Source organism: Epinephelus fuscoguttatus, linkage group LG10 (genome assembly GCF_011397635.1).
Source record: "Epinephelus fuscoguttatus linkage group LG10, E.fuscoguttatus.final_Chr_v1".
NCBI lineage: Eukaryota > Metazoa > Chordata > Actinopteri > Perciformes > Serranidae > Epinephelus > Epinephelus fuscoguttatus.
Genome location: NC_064761.1, coordinates 36,475,508 through 36,495,263, shown reverse-complemented (window position 1 = coordinate 36,495,263; position 19,756 = coordinate 36,475,508). Strand labels below are relative to the sequence as shown.

The following is a 19,756-nucleotide window of genomic DNA, read 5'->3' as shown; positions in this document are numbered from 1 at the left end:
AGTACAGTATGTCGAAAAAAGTCATAGCATAGTATGTTGATAAAAGTGATAAACACGTCATAGTACAGTATGTCCAAAAAAGTGATAAAAACAACATAGTATAGTATGTCAAAAAAGTGATAAAAATGTCATAGTACAGTATGTCGAAAAAAGTGATAGAAACGACACAGTATAGTATGTCAAAAAAGTGCTAAAAATGTCATAGTATAGTATGTCAAAAAAAGTCATATTATAATGTCAAAAAAAGTGCTAAAAATGTCATAGTATCGTATGTCGAAAAAAGTCACAGTATAGCATGCCGAAAAAACTGATAAGAACATCATAGTATAATATGTCGGAAAAAAAAACGGATAAAAAAGTCATAGTATAGTATATCGAAAAAAGTGATAAAAATGTCATAGTATAGTAGGTTGAAAAAAAGTGGAAAAATGTCATAGTATAGTATGTCAGAAAAATTGATAAAAATGTCATAGTATATTATGTTGAAAAAACTGATGAGAACATCAAAGTATAGTATGTCGAAAAAAGTCATCGTATAGAATGGTGAAAAAAGTGATAAAAACATAATAGTATAGTATGTTGAAAAAAGTCATAGTATAGTATGTCGAAAAAACTGATAAAAACATCGTGAAAAAACTGATAAAAACGTCACAGTAAAGTATGTTGATAAAAATGACATTGTTTAGTTTGTCGACAAAAGTCATAAAAATGTAATAGTACAGTGTGTCAAAAAAAGTCATAGTATAGTATGCCAGAAAAATGGATAAAAACGATATAGTATAGTATGTCAAAAAAAAAAACTGATGAGAACATCAAAGTATAGTATGTCGAGAAAAGTGATAAAAACGTCATAGTATAGTATGTTGTTAAAAAAGGTCATAAAAATGCCATAGTATCGTATGTCGAAAAAGTGCTAAAAACATAATTGTACGGTATGTTGAAAAAAGTGATAAAAACGTCATAGTATAGCATGTCGAAAAAAGTCATAGTATAGAATGGTGAAAAAAGTGAAAAACGTCATAGTACAGCATGTCGAAAAAAGTCATAGTATAGAATGGTGAAAAAAGTGAAAAACGTCATAGTATGTCGGAAAAAGTCATAGTATAGTATGTCGAAAAAAGTGATAAAAATGTCATAGTATGTCGGAAAAAGTCATAGTATAGTATGTCGAAAAAAGTGATAAAAATGTGATAGTATAGTATGTCGAAAAAAATGATGAGAACATCATAGTGTAGTATGTTGAAAAAACTGATAAAAACATCGTGAAAAAATTAAAACAATGTCATAGTAAAAAAAAGTGATAAAAACGACGTTGTTGAGTTTGTCAAAAAAAAGTCCTTAAAATGTAATAGTACAGTGTGTCGAAAAAAGTCATAGTATAGTATGTCAGAAAAATTGATAAAAATGACATAGAATAGTATATATAAAAAAAACTGATGAGAACATCATAGTATAGTATAGTATGTCGAGAAAAGTGATAAAAACGTCATAGTATAGTATGTTGAAAAAAGTCATAGTATAGTATGGCGAAAAAAAAATCAAAAATGTCATAGTAGGGGCGTCGGTGGCTTAGTGGTAGAGCAGGCGCCCCATGTACAAGGCTGTTGCCGCAGCGACCCGGGTTCGACTCCAGCCTGTGGCCCTTTGCTGCATGTCACTCCCTCTCTCTCTCTCCCCCTTTCACACGTGTCTGTTCTATCAAATAAAGGCTTAAAAATGCCCCCCAAAAATATCTTTAAAAAAAAATAAAAATGTCATAGTATAGCATGTCGACAAATGTGATAAAAATGTCATAGTTTAGCATGTCGAAAAAAGTCATAGTATAGTATGTCGAAAAAAGTGATATAAACGTCATAGTATAGTATGTTGTTAAAAAAGGTCATAAAAACGTCATAGTATAGTATGTCATTACCTGGAGGGTTGGATTATAGGAGGTGTCAGTTAAAACTGGTCCTTTCCCAGATCATGATGGCCCTGCTTCTCATGCTGATGTATTGTATTGTATTATTGTAAGTCATTTTCAAGATATATCAATCATTTTTTATACAATGTTTTTTTTTTTTTTTTACTATTCTTTTAAACCAGAATTAAAAACTTTAAAATGTATATTGCTATAGTGTAATCCATGTGGACCTCCACTGTGCTCTAAATCTTTGGGACTACAACAGGCCAGGAAAGGTTGATAAACTCTGATGACATGTAGCCACCACATGAGATGAACAACTCTGACAGAAAATACCCCTTCTTCGAAAAATATCATGTAAAACAAAACTACAGAGAACACATTAAAGCAAAGAGAAAAAAGGCGAGTGAAGAGTCAAATTGGTAAGTTACTAGCCTTAGCTCCATAAATCACAGGCAAACAGGCTGGCAGACAGATATCCCACTCTTACATTATGCATTGCAGGGCTTCTTTACAGGGTATAAAAGTGAATAACACAGCATATTGTGGCAGTGTAAGATGTGGTAGAGCAAGCAGGCGTCCAAGGAGAACCGTATCTGTGAGGTCAAAGGACTGAGAAAGAACAGGGCCTGAATACGTTAGTGGCCTCTCCGGGCTACCACAGCTGGCTGTGGGATGCGCTCGGAGCAGCCAGGAAGCCTATTTGAATACACATACATGTTTTTATACGGGAGACATTTCATCTGATTATCATATGGCCACTGAGGCACGACGAAGACAGCGGAGGAACCCAGCCGCGGCTGTGACCGTCCTCGTCCTCTCAGCGCGGCTCGCTGTCAGGGCCATTAGTGTGGCAGGAACATGATCTGAGCAATGCGCTTGGATTGCTGTCCCAAGTCCACACTCTGCTCTCCTTGTGTCTGTCTTATCGATTTTCCCCTTTACGACACGGCTTGTCGCTGTGAATTTCCCTACTGTTTGCAGCCGCCAGCGAGCAAACCCCCAACCCCCCCTCCTCCACAACCCCCACTTCTACCCCCGAACTCTTCTGCAAAATAAGACAAACATGAGGGGAACACACCCCTATGGCACATGAGGATTTGTTTCCAGTGGCGTGAGATTTTATTTTTAGCAGGACAGCGGCGTTGTGTTGGGAGGCTTTAATGGGAGCTTCTGGCCCCGGGGCTGCTAATCACGGGTCAGGTGGTCAGTGGGATTTGAAGTCCAGTGCAGGAGGTGTCACCTGTTTGTGCAGTTCGCTCACGGCTGACTGTACGTGGCTGCAGGTGCTATGCCAGACCTGATCCAACATGACAGGCTCAGACGGCAGCTCTGCATGTGTGTGGCCGGCCACACGCCTGCGTACGCCGGGCAGCGGGCTGCCCATGGCGCGAGCGATACAGCAGCAATCAACTAGGTGACCATGGAGCAGAGACAAGTCCCACTAAGTGGCATTCTGAGCCCTATGGCTTTGAAATAATTGGTAGGGAGAGAAAGAAGAAAAAAAAGAATCCTTACATTGATGCCCTGCGGACTGTACATCTGGTTGGCTGTGAGTCCTTCACTGTATCCGCCTGTCTGACTGATAACATGGCGAAGGGTATCCACCTGAAACATTCAGAAACAACAAACAAAGCAAGGTCAGAGTCAACACAAGAGAAACGACAGAGGGATGACGAGACGACGAGACAGACAAAAGCACACTGTTGCAAGTTGGAGACAAAAGGGTCCAATCAAACAAAAAGGAAATTTAAGATAAAAAGAATTTTGCTTTTCGCTTGTTAAAATAAAAACTATTTACATGGCTGTGAGAAAACAGTCTGCCCTTGAGACTGTGAAGAAGCTCCACAGTGGAGCCAGTACAAGCCTGTGCAGTATTGTCACAGCAGACATTCTAACTTGTCATCACAGGAAAACCAGCAGCTATAATTAATAACATTAATGATGGCTCTGGTAAGTACAAGTAAGTTAGTGGTTTTTATATTGCTGGGTCGGCTCCTTGGGGACGTACACATACTGCAGTGGGGGTGTGCATGACCGGGGTAAAACATATGTAGTGGAACTGAAGTTGAATCAATGTGTTTCATGTGGGAGCAATAAACCCCAGAGTGCTTTCATGCTAGCAAGGATTTCAATATTTAAGTTGGCAAAATATATTCAAACAGCAAAAGTTAATGTTAGCTAAACTCTTAGTTTAGCAGTTAAAGCTAAAAATCAAGAAAACATGACTAATTCTGCATTCGCTCAAAGTTGAAATGGAAAAAAACAAAAACTAATGTGTTACATTTGTAGCTGTTTGCTAAGATAAGATGCACCTTCAGTCGGGGAATTCGGCTGCTATAGCAGTACAAGGGCAGAAATAAGAAATGTAAGAAGAAATAGTGAGTGGTGCTGATAAAGTGACAGTGGTGTGAGTAATAGCAGCAGAGTCAACAACTATATGTGTAATCTAGGCTTATATATGCTATGATTAAGTTATGTTACTCAGTGTTTGTCTGTATTAAAGGAGCTCTATACCACATTCAGAGTGAGGCTGCACATTTAATTGAAATATTCTCGAAATCGCAACATGGCCAAGCGCAATATCCAAATTGGAGGAACTGCAATTTTTTGAAGAGGCTAAACTGTGTCACAAATACCATCATTAATAAAGCACTGAGATGCTACCCAGCCAGCGTTTGTATGTGGAACCCATGTGGGTAGTAAATGAGCTGCAAAAATAGGCCCTTTACTGGACTGTCAAAGGGTTTCATAATGGCCCCATGCCAATTGCCCATATGTGAGGTTCAGAGATGCCCCAGCCAACAAATCATATTCAAGATGTATGGGAGCATGCTTATTGTATAGACCCCAGAACAAACACACATCATCATCACTTTTTTATATATATATTTTCAGTGAAAATAAAATGAAAAAATGTCCATTCCCACAAAAATCATGACTCATATCGCCATTGCAATATCCGTCAAAATTATCACAATATGGTTTTTATGCGTATCGTGCAGCCCTTATTCAGAACATATCTACGATTCAGAATCTGAGTCAGGATTGTCTGCACATGGCTCTCAACATGGAGGTGGCTGAGCTAGCGGCTAACGGGGCTAACAGCAAGAACAGTGCTAATAACATGACCACAACAAAGAACAGAGGAGCTCAGATTACAAGACACACAGACTCCACTATATCTTTACATAGCAGATAGTGGTTTGCTGCTATGTTAATATTCTGAATGGAATATAGAGCTCATTTAATCTAACAGAATATAATGCAAGAATAAATTAAATTAACTACAGTCCATTTCTCCTGCTAACAAGTAAAAACCAAATGCTAGCAAACAGTTTATAGCGCCTTTAGCTTATTGGACTGAATTAGAATTAAGCTATGATATTACTTATATACGCCATTAGTCCAATTTACCCTTTGAAACCAGAGCTAATAAGCTTGATTTCTTCCAAAAACATGTGAAGGAAATGAGCAATTTGACAGGAAATGGCCCCAAAATTGCAAGAAGTAAGTACAAAGTTAAGAAATTACCTGAAAATATGCAAAAAAAAAGGTAAAAAAAACCAAACAAACCAAAAACCTGAAAAAAGTGCAAAAAAGATATTTGTGTAATATCATACTATTATTCCTCCTTTATAGCAAATTTTCAGTCATTTTCCTGTTGCTCATATTTTCCATGTTTTTCAAAAGATATCAAACCAATTTGCTGAACTTTTAAAGGTTTAAATGCGAGTGAAAGGCGTCCCAGTGCAGCAGCAGAGGAAAACTGATGTCAATCCAGGTTTCAAAGGTTTAATGACAACAGTCACACCTGTGCATGAAAAGTCAAAATGTCTACTGGGAAGTGAGGTGGGTCTGCCCCTGTATTATCAGCTGTGCAGCTCGCGGCCCTACCTGTGACTGCACGTTGGCTCCCACCTGAGCCCCCTGGTACGAGTCCCCATTGAGAGACTGCACGCTCATGAACAAGTCCCCGGAGTTTGACATGTTAAAAGAGCCAGCAGAACCTGGAAGGAGAGAGGGAGCAGTCGCATCACAGAGAGACAGAGAGCAAGCAGGGAAAGCAAGTTGTCCAGTCCAGCAGGCAGCAGCCTGAAGGAGCATCATGCAGAGGTTAGCTGGCAGCAAAAACAGGCTCTGTTAGATGAAAGGATTGGAGTCATAGAGGACAGAAGAAATACGGCTATAGTCTGACACAAGAGGTGTTTGTGTCAAGTAATTATGTCCAAATGTGGAAATAAGCAAGTCATTAGTGCTTTTAAGAGGTTATGGCTACAACCAGGAAAAAAGAATTGAAAAAGCAGACCAAATGCTCTTTCCTTGTCTAACCCAAGAAGTTGGCTCAAGGTTTCTTTAGCCTAGCTTAGCACAAACACTAGCGGGAACTGCTAGCCTAGCTCGGTCAAAAGTGACTTGTGAGACTTTGAATTTATTTGATGACCAGTACAACGGGATACAACATGTAAATAATTCAGATTTATTTTTCCACTTTTTATGGATCTAAGCTGGTTGTTTGCCAACGGTTGCATGTAGCGACTACATTTAGCCTACTTAAGTACTGTACTCGAAGCCCAGCTCAGAACAATGATTCACAATGAGACAAAACCGTATCAGAACACTGAAGGGAAAAGTTGCAGTGGCGTGATATGTTGTTTGCTGTTTAATCACTACTACAAATGCAAGTGTATTCAGTATCTTACTATCACGATCCTCACTCATATTTTAAGAAACTACAAAAAATATTCAGCCACAAAATAAGTCTGAAAAGCTGCAAATCAAAATGGAAGCACAGAGAGTTGTTGAGATGATTCACCATCTCATCTAGTTGCACTGGTGTGAACCAGCAGATTTTTAGAACGTTGCAGAACAGTGCATTGCGAGTAGTTGCCTGTTTCAGCTCATCTCATCTCATTGTGAATCTCTGGTCTGAGCTGGGCTTAAGTACAAATTTAAGGGACTGGTACTTTACTTGAGTATTTCCCTTTCATGCAACTTTATACTTCTACTCCACTACTCTAAGGTAAATATCTTTTTACCCCACTACATTTGTCTGGCTATAGGTACTTTACAGATGACAGTTTTTCATCCATTTCTTGTCCCTTAAAAACAAATACATGGATGTTTGTGATTAAGTAATGCATCATCACACAGCTGAAAACAGGCTGTTTTTCTGACACCATGAAAACATGACTTTTTAGAGATGTGTGGTTGTGACAGGACAGCCATGCTACAAATATGTGATGCTCTTATAGAATATGATGCATTGCTGTGGATTAAACTACCCAACAGTATATAAAGAAATTCAAATGAGCCCAACCTTAAACATCTACAGCAGTAAAATGCAACATACACATTGATGCAGCGGTAATATTAATCCAAAAAATAAGTAAAACACTGACAGGGAACATTTAAATGCACAGTCAATACTTTTACTTTTGATACTTAAAGTGAGTTTTGCTGTAATACCTACATACTTCTCCTTAAGTAAGGTTTTTCATGCAGGACTTCTACGTGTTGTGGAGTATTTTCATAGTGTGGTTTTAGTACATTTCCGTCACTAAGGGATGTGAATAATTCTTTCACTACTGCTGCTTCCCATACGTGTTCTATGCCAGGCTAAACATGTTTCCTATTCTGACTCCAGGGACCACATGTATAAAACTGTGTAACGTTAGAAGCTAGGGATGTAACGATTACCGATATCACGATAAATTTCGGTTAATTATTTCACGGTAAGAATTACCGTTTATGTTTAAATTTATTGCATTATCGCGGTGGATTATCAGGATATGTAATAACAGTCTCATTCAAGTCTCGTGATGCAGGCGCTGCGTGAATGCGTAGCATGTGTAAACACAAAGAATGAAAAGATGGCGAAAGCGGCACTCAGGACATTTTCCCCCCAACTAAACGCACAGAGTCTGAGGTCTGGTTGTACTCTGGGTTTCTGAAGAATGCCGAGGGACAGCTGGTGGAGGACAACTATCCTGTGTGCAGAACATGCAGAAAGAAAGTTGCTGCAAAGGGCAGCAACACTACAAATCTGCTGGCTCATCTCCGTGACCGTCATCCACAGCTTTACAGCCAGCAAGTTACGCCATGCAAACGTCAGTTATTGTGTGAGGGACTTCGGTTTTACTGAGATTGTCATAATGTGTAACTCTCAATGTATACAGGACATTTGAGCCGTATCTGTCCTCCTAAACGACGACTAGGTTTTCCATTTTCGTTTACTTAGGAGCTAATACTAGCTGAGTAGCTAATAGCCGTATTAGCAGCTATGTTGCTAAGTGTTTCAAAATGAAACGGAGCTGAAAACACTGAGCAGAGCCGACAGAATATAAACCGACGTAACGTAACGCTAATTGAGATCAACTATGATTGAATCACTGTGATTATGGTTATTGTGTGGCGAGCTAGAATCGATATAGACGGCCAGTTATGCTTTCTCGACATAAGCTCAAGGAAACAACATAAAACGCTGCCGTGTTAACCTTTGACCGAGAGCATGCACTCCTTTTCTCATACAGGTAATCCTCTGACTCACATGCACATTTATAATGTGTGAATTTTTCTGTGTAGTGATGACCATTGCCCTTAGGGTTTTTATGGTTTCTCCTGCACATTTGTGATATCTATTCTATATATTGTATGTCTTTTGTTCTACTCTTGCATTGTTTTGTTTTATATATATTTTTCCTCTCGTGCTAATAAATAAATAATTAATATATAAATTGTTTACATGTTTTGCTGACTGTTAAAATGCACCAGACAAATAAGCTTTGCTCCTGTAATGTGTTTACATATTTTGTTAATTTAAAATAAATTTTTCTGTTGCTGTGCCAATCCCTTGCCCCTTTAATGTGAAAGTTTCATTTTAATATAAGATTTTGGCTGTTAACATTTTAGTATGATAAGGAAGTTACGAGATTTAGTGAAGTTATTTCAATGTATCTATTTTTTGGACATTTTACAGCGCTTAAAAAAATATCGCAATATTATCGTTTACCGTGATAATTTGGTCACTATAATCGAGATATCAAATTTTCCATATTGTTACATCGCTAGTAGATGCATGTATGTCTTAATCTGTTTTCTAAATCTCCACTCGTGCACAAGCCTAATCTCCACACCCACAGTTCACCACAAATGGATGACGCCTTTAAACATATGTTTTCATATTGATACTTGCGCCCTTTCATCGTTTCTTAGACCTGTCAATGAGAAGAACAACACAATCAGTGAAAGTGCAGTTTCACTGATCACGTTGCATCGGTGAGGTTCTCCAACGGTGCCAAAGCAGCTGTCATTACGCACGACCATGGATATTTGTAGCGTCTGTACCACTAATTTATCACACATTTCTGCAAACCATCATTATGCAAAAATCTCAATCATCATTATTATTAAACGTCAGAAGGATGATCGATGATATATTCATAATGCTCATGTCGCAACTGACTTTACAGCGTGTGCCACAATTCAGGATCAAATTTAACAAACATTAAAATGAAGACTGTTACTCAAATGTAAATAAAAACATGAATCAGACATAATTTTAAATAAAGTTTGTAAATGTGTCTTTCTTTGACATTTTACTGAACGCTGTGCAGCATGCACAAACATTAACACAATCAGTGAAACTGGCACACAACCTGAAAGCAATGTGTTATGTATTTTTTCTCACCTTAAATTTAAGGTTTACCTTCATTTCACTTGCAACTATCTCAGCTAATACTGTGTGCACGCTATGTGTGGTATGCGTGAGGTGCGCACATTCTCACCGCTTCCTTTATGAACACCTGTTAATGTGTGGAAAAATGTGTACACAAGTTTTTTGTGCGTACGCATTGTTTATACATGTGGCCCCTGACATGACAACTACACACATTTTTCAAAATAATGGCCTGTAGCTTTAAAAGATAACATTATTATTTTGTAAACTGTCAACAAGTCTCATAAAAAGACCACAATAAAGTCATAAATTATATGGAGCACTTCCAGATTTCTACTTAAAATAAAAATCTGGGGTCACAAATATGTAGTTTCAGTTTTAAAAAGGTAAAGTAACATCCTGAACCAGTGGCACTGTAGTTAGTTTATTAGTTATCCAAACAGGAGAAAATAAAACAAGGTCACCCAAAGAAATGTTTCACAGGTGTGGCCAAATGGTGCCACTGAAAATCTTGGGGTGGCACACCAAATGTTAACTCCATTACTATTCAAATTACACTGTTGTATTTTATAGGCTAGCTATAGGGATATAAGGGTCGGCAACCTTCATGATCAAAAGAGTCATTTTTGTTCGACAACAGTCCTGTGATAAAGTGTCTGGTTGTCCTCTTCCTTACTAGGACAAATTTACGGCTTCAATTTGACACTGATCATAAGGAACAAAGAAAGCTCAGCAAAGACTTGTGGGCACCCATACAACCCATTTTCATTCGGATATCTTGAGGTGAGAGTCCAAGGGACCCCTTTAAAAAACTGCCATGCCAGTTGTTTCCATCACCAAAATGTAGCCTCCATTTGGAGTGTTATTTAGCCCCCTTCCTGGCATGGATGGTACCAATAGATTCCTTATAATTAAGTTAAGCTCCTAGTTTCAGTGTACTGCAGCCTTTTCAAGACCATATTGTTGGCCATGGCCCACCCTTTTGGGATGCTACTTAATATCAAAACAGATTTGATGATAATGAGTACATGTGATATATGTAAGGTAAGAGTCAAACTACAGTGGCCATGTTCATGGTAACAACGGATGATGTCACCTGTTGAAACAGTGTGGCTCACTGATGTGAGCTGTGTGGCACACAAGAATAAGATAAATCAGGAAGTACTCGTTAGTAAAGTCAATTCATTGTTGGTTTTGCCTTTTTGTGAGATTTGTTGACAGTAAGAAAGAAGTACAGAATATCACCGCATGTATACTTTGAATGTGAGCAGAGCAGAACATGATGAAAACAGAGTTAAAGAGTCATACATGAAGAATATGATTAACTGAGATGAAGAAAAAAGGACAGTAAGAATAGGGAGACTTGGCATGGGGCTCAGGTTGGCTCATTTCTGACACAGCGTTACTCTAAAGGGGCAGCTGTTCTTGTTAAGGTGTGAACCTGTTTAATACAATAATGGTGCATTACCAGGTGATAGGCATGTCCCTTGTACAAGAACTGCCATTCTGTTAGTCCTAATTTTTACAAATCACCAGCACCAGCATTGAAATAGCCTAAGACTGATAGACTGCGTTAGTTGAGTTGTAGTAATGTACAGAGAGGAGTTACATGTCCAATATAGCTGAGCAGAGCCAGGGACTTCCTGTCTCACCTGCAGAGTTTGGAGTTGAGGGTGAATTTGCTTGGCTTCCATGTGAGGATGCATTAGCCGCATTCACGGCAGTTCTCGCAGCGTACATGTTGGCTTCTTCTTGGAACTTACCAATGTTTTTCTTGTATCTGATTCTTTTATTCCCAAACCAGTTGGAAACCTGAGCAGACAAAGAAGAGAATGTAGTTTAATGTTCATGAAATCTTAACATACACATAGCCTCTCCACATTTGAGGGCAAGCATTCAGAGATATCAGGGTAGTCTTTAGCTTGCATGGCCTTAATGGCATGTGTTACACTGCAGAGAGCCTTCGTCAGAGGTATGGGGCTACATAGACTGGTGCTGTGAATCCGCATTAGTGCCAGAATGGAATGATTGCCAATAACAGTCTCATTATGTCACCATGACTGCAGCTATCATCAGAACTCACGCAAGCACCAATCAGTCAACATCCGCTAACACCCATTACTGCTAATGGACTCCCAGATGAAGCCAGGGGGGTAATCCCAGCGCTAATGATAAACAACATTAAAATGAAAACCAAATCAATCCTGCAAAGTTTCCAATACACAGAGTAGGTAAACATTCTCCTTTATTATGGCCAAGAAACGGAAACTCTACAAATCATTCAGCCGCTGAGCGGCTTCCACAATCAGGCCCAGATGCATCCTCAAATCATTTGGTACAAATTAATGAAACCAATTGAGAAAACAATCCATTCCCAAATGATGGATTCAAAACACAAACTGCTGTTTACCTTGGCGATGCTTTCCTTATTATCAATTCTCACAGGATTGAAACAACTTGAGCGCTAGAATGCAAAGATGAAAAAAAAAAACAAGGTGCCTAAATATTTGAGTCTTTTTGCTCGTCAGCAGCAAACATCTCAACTGTCTGTAGATAAGTTACTGATTTATAGAAAATCATCACTGCTCTGCACATGACTCAAATGACTGCTGATTCTCAGAGACTAATGATCTTGTAAATTACGTCCATGTACTGTTGAGCTGAAACTATTTTTTTTCACAACTGATTAAGGTATTGATTCTTTTTTTTTATTAATCAATTAGTAGTTCTGACTTGGTTTGATGAGCAGCCAAAAAACATGATTTTTATAATCATATGAAACAAAGAAAAGTTTCTAACACTTTATAATCACCATCATTAATGAATGTCAACAATGAAATGATAATCATGTTTACTTATTATTAGTTATTAATAGTATATGTTTTATTTTAACAGTTTTTTGTCTCACTGTCTCATCTATAAACATTATTTGGGTAGCCATTATGAAGTTGCAATGATTACAGGTGCTCTACACAGCATTTATGAACCCTTTGAACTCTGTAAGAGAAACAGCCTGCCAGTGTCTACATTGGTATTTTTGCTTACTGTGATGTCATTTCTTGGCGTATCTTAAAATAGTTCATATCCCTAAAATCTGCACAACCTCAGCTAAAAGGAAAAAACAAAAACAAAAAACAAAAAAACATGAAACTCTATTAGGAGCTGTGTCTTGTTAAAATAAATCCAAACCTATATGATTGGACCATGTGGGAATTTAATTTGAAAGGAAAGACACAGGAAGTGTCCACGCTCAGCAGTCAGACAGGAGTCAGGTTAATTTCCAGGGCTGGTACCTGCGGTAGCACAGTGTTAACAATGTTACTAATACTATTCTTTCTCACACCTTCAGCTCAAACCACGAAAATATATCATTTAATAATTACGTTAATTTCGTAAACATCCAGGCGCCTAGTTGACTAATGGCCCTAAATGACAACTATTGGTCGACTAAGAAAATTCAAAGTTGTGGGCAGCCCTAATAAGGTCATGACATTATAATGGGGAAGACAGAACCCTCAGCTTTCTGCTGCAAAAGAATGAATTCTCTATTATGCTTCTTATTTTAGATCTATGTTAAAAGGGTCATACAAGCAAAGATTTCCATCCAAAATTAGAAATAGAAAAATGCCCGTGCACAGCTGAAGTCAAGGTGCTGGTACTGCGGCAGAAGTACAAACGTGTAAAGAAAAAAACACTTAAATTGTGACTACGTACCGCACACAAGACAGGACTAAGAAAGAGGATCGAGAATTTAATAGAGCAACACGTTTCACTTACAGCTTCATCAGGCTCAAGATTTCCATCCGTTCGTAATGGCTTAACCATTTAACAAGGTATTATAATCATCAGTTGCTACTCTATAATGGCCATCCAAATAATCTTTCTAGGTAGTTTTACAAACCAATTATCAACCATTTACAAATACTAAATATAAAACATAAAATGTTCTACACATATCATTAAACACTATTTATTATCATTTCACTGTTTGTTAACAGTAAAAAAAACCTATTAACTAAAGTTCAATTGAATATCAATTTACCATTTATTCTTGATGGTTATTATAAAGTGTTACAGATTCTTTTAATTCATTTAAATGAAGTGATTAAAACTATATCCAATGTGTCACAGCTCACATAAGTACTTTGACCGTCTCTGGATTTTGTATATTTTGAGTATTATAAAAAACTTGTTTCTCTATATGATTAGATGAGAACTATGACAGGAGTGTTGTCGTTAGCTTGCGTTACTTCAATAGAAACAAAGAGTCATTGGTCAAAAATAGCTTTGTCTGGTTTGAATCACAAGACAACAAACTTATGACATGGCATATTTATACTTTGAGTCCTTTGTTGTCTCAATGAAAGGTACTGTTAAAGATTAGAGGAGCTGTCTGTACTCATGACAGTCAGAAAACTTATTATTAGGTTACTTGCCAAGACGCTCACGGCTGCTTCACATTTGAAATCGTGTTTTGTCTCACTCTTCTGTGTGCAGTGGTTTTCCTACAGGTGCTGTGGTGTGCTGTGGGATGATCTGTGGTGTACCTGGGCAACTGTGATGGCACACTTCTTTGCCAGTTCTTCTTTAGCCTCCTCGCTGGGGTACGGGTTACTGAGGTGTGAGTAGAAATACTCGTTCAGGATCTCTGTTGCCTGCTTGTTGAAGTTTCGTCTTTTCCGTCTGCAAAAAGAGCATTGGAGGTTAAAACAGGGGTTAAGGTTTGGCGACTGGATGAATATATCGGCTATCAGTGACTGACCGAGTACTTCGTTGTTAAGCGATTTGGTGGTCTAAAGACTAAGTAACTCATTAATAAACATTGCATACACACAAAACGAGGCCTGAAAGAGACATACGCCACTTCCCATGCAAAAGTTGTGATCTATTAAAACAGACTTGATGGAAGAAACTTTGACCCACGCTTACAAACATTTTGGAGATGGGAAATCGGCGACACAAATGGTGAGGTAGAAGTCTGATTGTGGAAACTGTCTAATATTTTTTGGCCTTTGTCCACTGGTACATTTTTAGCATGGATCTGCACTGTTTTATAAATGAGACCCCAAGTGAGAGCTGCTGCTCAGCGCTAAATCGAAATGCTAAGCTAAACGTGTAGCACAAAAAGGCAGCATATTTTCACATCTAACTCGGTAAATTAAGAGTTTATTTCCATGAAACCAGAACTGGTGATTGTTGGAACAGATAAAAGACTTACAAAGATGCTTTTGGTGACTTTTATTTTGTTTCTGTTGATTCTGAATCAAGTGCGTTTTACAAAGCAATTAAGCTAACGTCAGTCTTCACTTGGCTAATGAGATAACCTTGGAGCTGCAGCAGCTCAGCTCTTAGGGAGTGGTTGGGAACCAGAGGGTAACCGGCTCAAGTCCCCATACAGACTGTGGATGGAGTGTGGACTGGTAGTTGGAGAGGTGCCAGTTTGCCTCCCGAGCACCACCAAGGCACTCTCAAGCAAGGCACCGTACCACCAACTGCTCGAGGCACCTGTCCAAGGCAGCACCCTCACTCTAATACCTCACCATTTAATGCATGTACAGGTGTTTGAGCATGTGCATGTATTTCAGAGTGGAAAAAGTGAATTTCCCCTCAAGGATTAGTGCAAGAAAATGTCTATTCTTGACATTTATTTTGCTTATTAGTTGAAATAAAAAGGCTACGAGAGCTTGTAGAAGGTAGAGAACTCACCGCTCAATCACATCTCCACCTGCAACAACAGTTTGAGTCAATCACAAAAGCACAGAGTGGAGAGCGGCATGGGCGTAGGAAGGGGATTGCTGAGCACCACCTGGGCGCCACCCAGAAAATATGTCAGAAAATATATTTTAAAAGGATGTATATTAGTTATTTTAAATCATGTTTTGAGGTCATGTCATGATGTCAGGTCAGAGTATCAAGGATCAAGCTCATGGCTCATGGCTCAGAGAGTTGCAGTAGCAGGAGCTAATCAATAGCACGGACAGGCTGAGAAAGATTGAAAAATTGACACAGTTTTGCTTTTTAAAACCGGGAAATATCTCGAATGCAAGGGACTTCCACTGAGTCCAATCAAAATTAAATTTTAGAAATTTTGGCACATGCAGTCCAGAGAGAAATTGTGTCTATGGTGAGGGAGCGTACATTCTTTGGACGATTGAACAGAAGTTTAAGATGTTGGCTTGATACTGGTCTTCAGATAACGTGGTCTCTTTAGATCTCCCGGTCTTGCTTTGGGCGAACATTACCTGCTTTGTGAAAACCTTTGCCATGCAACAAACTTTCAATTTAGCTGCAGCTTTGCTTGGAGACACTTTGTCAGGAATCGGGAGAACAATATGACCCAGATCTGCTTCACTACAGTTCCTTTTATGAGCGACTGAAAAAAGAATCGGCAGGAGCAATAATAATACATAGAGAGCCAATATAATCTACTCAAGATCTACGATGAAAAACCAAAAACAGTCCATTGAATAAAAACTTTAATAGCATTGAGTGCCAATTAGATAATCAGATATATAGAAACTAAGTGTGGAAAAAATATACAATTCAAAGAACGAACTGAATGAATATTTGATAATGTTGGCGAGGCTGGGCATCTAATTCTAATACTGAACAAAATGTATTTTTACTTATTCTTGAATTTAAAAATCATTAATATTTTTGATAATTTTGGACTTAATAGATAGGTGTTAGGCTTTTTAAGTTTTTCTACCTTGTGGTTTGTGGTTAGACATCAACATCTGGCTTCTTTTGTTGAACAAAAAACTCTGAAAATCCTTTATATGCTTCCAACCTGCAACCATTTTTGTCCTCTTGCAGCAACACAACAAGCTGTAAACACAACATTGACTTATGAAGCTGTTGTGGCAAACATGTTTGCACACAGTCGTTTATTTACAGATCCTGCAGACAAATAACAGCATCTGAAATTGTGTTTCTGGCCACTTGATGAAAGTACAACATTCACTCCATCAACTCCTGAGAGAAATATCTGTCTCTTTAGCTGCTAAATGCTCCACTGTGTTCACCAGCTAGTGCCTAACTGTGTCTGCCTGCTGAGCAGGTTGTGTGCAGTGGCTTCATCAGAGCTGAAAACAGCTGTGTCTGAACCAAAACAGTAAAACTGCGGCCTGCAAAACCAAAACAATGAGCTGAAAGATGCTGAAAGTAGCGTACAGCTGAGGGAACTACAGAGTCAGGTGACAGTTCTCTCTGGGCTTTAAAGCAAGATACAGTCGGAGTTTGTGTGAACGCCAACAAAATGTCTCATCCTTTAACCCCCAGGGGAAAAACAAAGCATTCACTACCTTGCTGAAAGGTACATCAAACAAAGTTGAAGGGTATTTTTCCACCAGGACCCTGTTTTCACACGTTTTTGTGTCTAAGTGACCAATGTCCGACAACATTATTGAAAGGATCTTTATAGAAACTGACCTTTTTTTTTTTTTTTTTTAAAGATAATAGTTTTTGTTTTATCAGAAACAGCCCCAAAATTGCAATCATCACACCCACCAGACTCCATTTAAATAAACTGCAATTCTATCATTGTAAAATATACTTGATTCAAAGTCCAAAGAAACAAAATGAAACACATAGAAACCATCTTGGTTTGTATTTCTACTGTTTCAACAAGCGCCAGCTCCGGTTTGGTTGACATAAACCCTTAATTCACACAGTTAGATGTGAAAATCTGCTGGCTCTATACACGCTAAAATTTATGTATATTTAAATGGAGTCTGGTGGGTTTGCTGGTGGCGATTTCGGGGCCATTTCTGGTTAAACAAAACGAACACTGGTTAAAATTGTGAGCCTCGAAGGACTTGTAGTTCTTGAGGTTGTAAATCATTGCATGGTGACGTTATAGCACATCACCAAAACGTAGACTAATGCCACTAAGTAATGTTAGCTCTGCTTTGCTGTCTTGAGGAGTTCACTAAAACATGCACGTCTATTACATCAATGCGTTATTGGCTGCAGGGTACGGATATTTTGGGAAGGTTAATTAATCATATCTATAGCAAATCTAATATTGTCTGAGTTTAAAAAAACGCACTTTACCAGCATTTATAGGCTGACCACGCCCCCTAACTATGACTAGAAACTGACTCTATCTATCAAAACTGTTTTAAAGCGTAACTGTCTAATAGCAAACACACTGATAATCCTTGTATCCCAACATGCTAAAAATAAACGGCAGCACAGAATCAAGGCTCAAACATGAAATACTAACATACATTTTTCCAAAGCTTCTATGTGAAAACGAACCCCACACAGCACCTTAAAGCAGACAGATATCACATGCTGATGCCCATGAGTTGACTGACCCTTTATCTCCTGCACCTATCAGGTCATGTCTGCATGTGCCACATCTAAAGAGGGCTTTGCATAAGCTGCAGGGGGACCCTGTAAAATCTCTATGCATGTATCCACCGGTGAGGAGATTTGTGCTAAAATCTCTGTCCCGCACTCCAAAGCCTGCTTGAGAATATGTAAATGTGCACAGCGTGAGCTCCAGCAGCCAGTAGATTAATCAGCGGCGCCGAGCATGGCGGTGCCTCTCAGCCAGTGAAAGCTCTCCTCTTCCTCTCCCTTCTCCTTCCCCTCTGCACCACCACAATCATTTGCAAGAGAATAGATAGGGAGCTTTGTAAGGGAGCGCATGCCTCATTTAAATGTTATGCCTCCAACTCAGACTTTGAGTGACATTTATCCTTGGAGAAATGTATGCAAATCCAAAGCACGCATCAAAAGGAACAAGCGATTACATTAAAAAAGGGAAACAGTTAGCGTTATGGAGCACGCAGGGAACTCTTATTGGCCAGTGTTGCCGGGTATGTGCTGGTCCAAATGGCATCCGTAGATGCAAACCAGCCCGGTGTGTGTGGTAAGCAGCGAAACAGCATGTGCTGCAGCATGTTTATAGCATGATAGGCCTCCTACATCAGCCATTCATATGGATATCAGGCTGAGAGGGAAGCACATGATGATTTGCAATGTTGTTAAATTGGGAGGTTATTTGCAACATGAAGCGTGGTGCGGTGAATGGAAATGTGCATACACATGTATCGTGTACAAAGACACACACCTGGCATCGAGGAAGCGGGAGCGCAGGATCATGACGGCCTCGCAGGTGCTCTGCTTGAGCTGCATCTGGATGGAGCTGAACTTGCGGTGGATGATGTTCACCATGCGCTCGATCTCTTTGGGCGAAATTGGACGTGTGCGCGACTGCTCCCGCAACAGGTTCATCACATGGGTGGTGAACTCGTTGCATGCCTGTAAGGAGGACACACACACACACACATACAGGAATAAATATAGAAAAACGAACAAAAACACTTCCCCTGAGGTCAATGAAACTGGGAAAAAGACTTTATTTGTCACTGTGGTCATGTCAAACTGCACAACACACATCTGCACACACACAATGCCATACAGTATTTAAAAGTCACAGATGAAATAAATTCTAAAAAAAAAATCCCGCTCTTAACGTAGTTCTGGGGCGAGCGTTCTCACAGAGCCAAGGGGGAATATAAGTGCTGATATATTTCATATTTAACAGAAGTGGTGATGGCAGTGTGTTGAGAGGAACCAATGACAGCTGTTCCCTTCTCAGACACACACTTTCACAGCATAGCCACCCTGAGAGACGAACATGCCACGACGTTTCATTCATCCCCCCCTCCCCGTGTGACACCAGGCGTGAATCTGCCACGATATTACACTCCGACTCTGCGTCTCTTACTGTCTCCTCTTCTTTATTTCTTCTCCTCCTGTCGATCTCTCTCTGGATTTAGCCGTGTCAGGCTTTGTCTGTGTCTGTCTATCTGCGTGTTCATCTGTCTTACTCACATTCATCTGAAAGGGATGCTATTGTCGTGAATGCATCGGTTATCAAGGCAATGAGAGGAAATCATCCCCCCCTGCAACAGACACACAGATACACACAACATACTGCATGTGCTGGACTATTCTGGGCTGGAAACACAATCTAAAGTGAATTCGTACTGAGCGTGATGTATAAGGAGGAAACAGTCGAATGTATAAGAGTGATTTAAGGCTGATCCTGCGTCAGTGAAGAATAAGTCTGTATTTAAAAGAGCAAATAAAAAGTGGGGAGCAAATAAAAAGTGGGGAGATGGACCAGCAGCTCAGTCATGACATAAACACAGCTGATG

General features: G+C 39.2%; 1 protein-coding gene across 2 annotated transcripts in view; it reads right to left on the bottom strand.

The window, feature by feature from the left end:
• LOC125895551 (pre-B-cell leukemia transcription factor 1-like) overlaps positions 1–19,756 on the bottom strand; it is a 99,672-nt gene that overhangs the window by 7,413 nt on the left and 72,503 nt on the right. The window contains exons 4-8 of one of the 2 annotated variants that reach the window (XM_049587480.1): positions 18,664–18,854; positions 14,129–14,264; positions 11,234–11,393; positions 5,801–5,913; positions 3,422–3,511 (exon numbers count right to left, since the gene is read on the bottom strand). In XM_049587480.1, the coding sequence (XP_049443437.1) occupies positions 3,422–3,511; positions 5,801–5,913; positions 11,234–11,393; positions 14,129–14,264; positions 18,664–18,854 (690 nt within the window). The remainder of the gene's footprint in view (positions 1–3,421; positions 3,512–5,800; positions 5,914–11,233; positions 11,394–14,128; positions 14,265–18,663; positions 18,855–19,756) is intronic. The other variant, XM_049587481.1, reaches the window with a different exon arrangement.